Raw genomic sequence first — 3321 nt, forward strand, 5'->3', positions numbered from 1 at the left:
ATGTATTAGCTACTCTGGCTTCAATGCTTGATATTTCTGCAACAATTGAGGTTCAACCATTAGAAGTACGGCTTCAATGGGCCCCATCATATGTTAACGCTATTGAAATAGCAGCGAGGTGTTCAGATTGCAAGCCTTGGTACACAGATATCAAAAACTTCATCTCAGGCAAAGGACATCCGCCTGAAGCTTCAGGAAAAGAGTGAAGGTCTCTTCAGAAATTGGCCTCTAACTTTATCATATGTGGTGAGGAGTTGTACAGAAGGTCGTTTGATGGAATCCAACTTTTGTGTATAGATGAGGATCAAGCCGCTGAACTCATAGAGCAGACATACGAAGGAGTCTGTGGACCTCACATGAACGGAAAGATGCTGTTAAGGAAGATTCTCAGACTTGGTTATTACTAGCCGACAATGGAAGCAGATTGCTACGCCTATGTGAAGAAATGTCACAAATGTCAGGTCTATGCCAATCTCATCCATGTGCCGCCTTCTCAGTTACATTCTCTTACTTCACCGTGGCCATTCTCAGTATGGGGAATAGATATCATCGGGAAGATAAGTCCGAAGTCTTCTAGTGGGCATGAGTATATCTTGGTTGCCATTGATTAGGTCACAAAGTGGATAGAAGCTGCTTCGTATGCGTCATTGACCTCGGCTTCTGTTGCAAGGTTCATCAAAGCGAATATTATTTGCAGATATGGAGTACCACATGAACTAATTTCAGACAATGGGTCCCATTTCAAGAAGGAGGTGGTGCGCCTGTGTGAGGAGTTTAAGATCAAGCACCATAAGTCGTCACCCTATAGACCCCAAACAAACGGAGCTGTTGAGGCCGCTAACAAAAACATCAAGGTGATCATCAGCAAGATGACCGATACTTACAAAGATTGGTCGAACAAGCTCCCGTATGCTTTGTGGGCCTATAGGATGTCTATCAGATCCTCTACAGGTGCAACTCCGTATTCTCTGGTGTACGGAATGGAAGCTGTCTTGCCTGTTGAACTGCGAATTCCCTCCTTGAGAGTGATGATGGAAGCTGGGTTGCCAGAATCTGTTTGGGCTCAAGCCAGATATTAGGAGTTACAAATGATTGACGAAAAGAGGCTGAAAGCATTGTACCATGTTCAGGGGTATCAACGCCGCGTCGAGAGAGCCTTCAACAAGAAAGTTCGAGTTCGAGACCTCAAGAAAGGAGATCTTGTTCTGAAATCCTTCCGGGCACCGGTATATGATCCCAGGGGTAAATTCAAGCCGAAATGGTCAGGTCCATACATTGTTGACGAAGTCCTGCCTGAAAAAGCCGTCAGACTCCTCGATGAAAATGGAGAAAAGCTAACAGAGCCAACAAACCTTGACCAACTCAAGAAATACTATGCTTAAAGCACCAGAAGGCCTTCCTTGGCCGACCAGAGCTTCAAACTAAAAATCCTTTCTTAAAAAAAAAAAAAAACGTATCAAAAGAATCCTTTGCAAAACCCTTTTGAGCTTACACAAAATCAAAACCATTCTATTTTCAAAACCCATAAACTAGGGGCATTTGTGCCTTGACCTACGCACGACCTGATCCTCATCCTTTGGGGGTACGTAGGCAGTCTGGCTAGTCCGGATTCGGTCGAAACCTTAGAAAACTTATCAAAACTCTGTTCTTTCAAACCCTAACCTACCTAAAAAGTCCTTTTGGTGCAATAGGCGAAGATTTGTGGCTAAAAAAAATAAAAAAAATATGGAGTCTGGAAACCCATTAGATTGAAAACCCGCAAGGGCGATCTAAGCAAAAGTTAGGGTCATTCACCTGCTAAGCTGAAAACCCGAAAGGGCGGCTTAGGCAAAAAAATCAAGGTGTGAGCCTGCTGGATTGAAAACTCGCAAGGGCAATTCAGGCAAAAATTAAGGCAAGCGGTCCGCTAAATTGAAATCCTGAAAAAGCAATCTGGTCAATGGCAGTGATTTCTAAAGAAGTTGAACAACTGAGGCAGACAAGGCTTGTAACCCAGTAATGGCATCATCAAAGTCTGAGTAGTGCCAGCATGACTTGCTTTGATCTTCCTCTAAATTAGGGTCATTTAAGACTAAGCAATCGAAGGGGTTTAATGACCATGATGGTAATTCCGAACAGGGAATGAATCACTTTTAAGCATGGTATTCAGGTCACTCTAAGAGTGGTTACCCTTCACCATTTAAAATATTTGTCAGGTCAAGAAGCAAGTTGAGTATTTCTTGAAATCCAAGTCCTGTGTTTGTCAATGTCTTTTACTTGTCACTTGTCGAAGTCTATCGCGTGTCAAGTCAAAATCTCGAACGTCTTGTATGGTCTGTACCTTTCCCAGAGCTGGGGTGACAGGCACCAAAGCAAGAAGTTGCTTCTCCGGAAGACGGAATAAATCAGAACAAGGTTCAGAAGAGTGGCAGGCTATCAGGCCTATTGAAATTTTGTCAGCTGGCAGATTTGAAAGAGACCTTTCAGGCAGAATTGATCTTATGGTTCTCATGTTTCCTCTACACGCAAAGCTTTGTAAATCCAATATTCATGAAATGAAATATTTGTTTCCCTGCATTTGTATTGCTCTATTAAGACTCTAGTCATGGAAGTATGAAATACACTAGGGGCATCTTTTATGACTTGGCAAATCACGCCAAGTCATAAAAGCTGTCAAATCCACAAGGACAATCAGAATAAACCAATGTCTCCAGCAAGTTGGGATGAGTGAAGCTCGAGCACATCTCGAGTCAAACCTCCAAATTCCCCAGCTAAGGCTACTCTATAGTTAGCTCATCAGCAAAACTAGTCCCCAAGGGAGTCTAACATCTACCTCCCAGAGAGTCCGCTGTCAACTGCTCAAAGCATTCAATCCCCAGCAAAATCCAATTCTTTAAAAAAGGGTCAATATCCAAAATCCCAGCAAATCATGAGAGTCCGGTCCTCAGCAAGGAACTCGCACTCCCATTTTCTCGGCAAGAGACAAAGCAATTCTCAAGGGGATCAATCTGAATCAATCAATCGATCCAAATCAATCAATCAATCCAGCAAGCGTATCAAAAAAAAAAAAAGTTCCCGCTTCTTTGGAGAGACAAAGTAATCTCCAAAGAAATCAATCCAAATCAATCAATTCAAATCAATCAATCAATCAAAAGCGGGAGAGTATCAATCTTTTCATAAGAGTTTCACTCCTCGATCAAATTTCCATTGCTTGTTACAGCGTGAGGGTTTCGCATAACAAAGCTTTCCCTTTTGATTAGTGCATGAGGGTTTCGCCTAATTAAATTCCACCTTTTGTTACTGTGTGAGGGTTCCACACAACAAATTTCCATTGCTTGTTAC

General features: G+C 42.5%; 1 protein-coding gene across 1 annotated transcript; it reads left to right on the plus strand.

Moving 5' to 3' along the window:
* Nucleotides 1-413: 413 nt before the first annotated feature.
* Nucleotides 414-1382, plus strand: LOC143846273 (uncharacterized). The gene is made up of 3 exons (XM_077354710.1): nt 414-530; nt 612-704; nt 1131-1382. The coding sequence occupies exons 1-3, from the start codon at nt 414-416 to the stop codon at nt 1380-1382; spliced, it is 462 nt and encodes a 153-aa protein (XP_077210825.1).
* The last annotated feature ends 1939 nt before the right edge of the window (nt 1383-3321 follow it).

This window comes from Tasmannia lanceolata, unplaced genomic scaffold (genome assembly GCF_043159265.1).
Source record: "Tasmannia lanceolata isolate RefF3 unplaced genomic scaffold, GAP_Taslan_0.1 ptg000015l, whole genome shotgun sequence".
Taxonomy (NCBI): domain Eukaryota; kingdom Viridiplantae; phylum Streptophyta; class Magnoliopsida; order Canellales; family Winteraceae; genus Tasmannia; species Tasmannia lanceolata.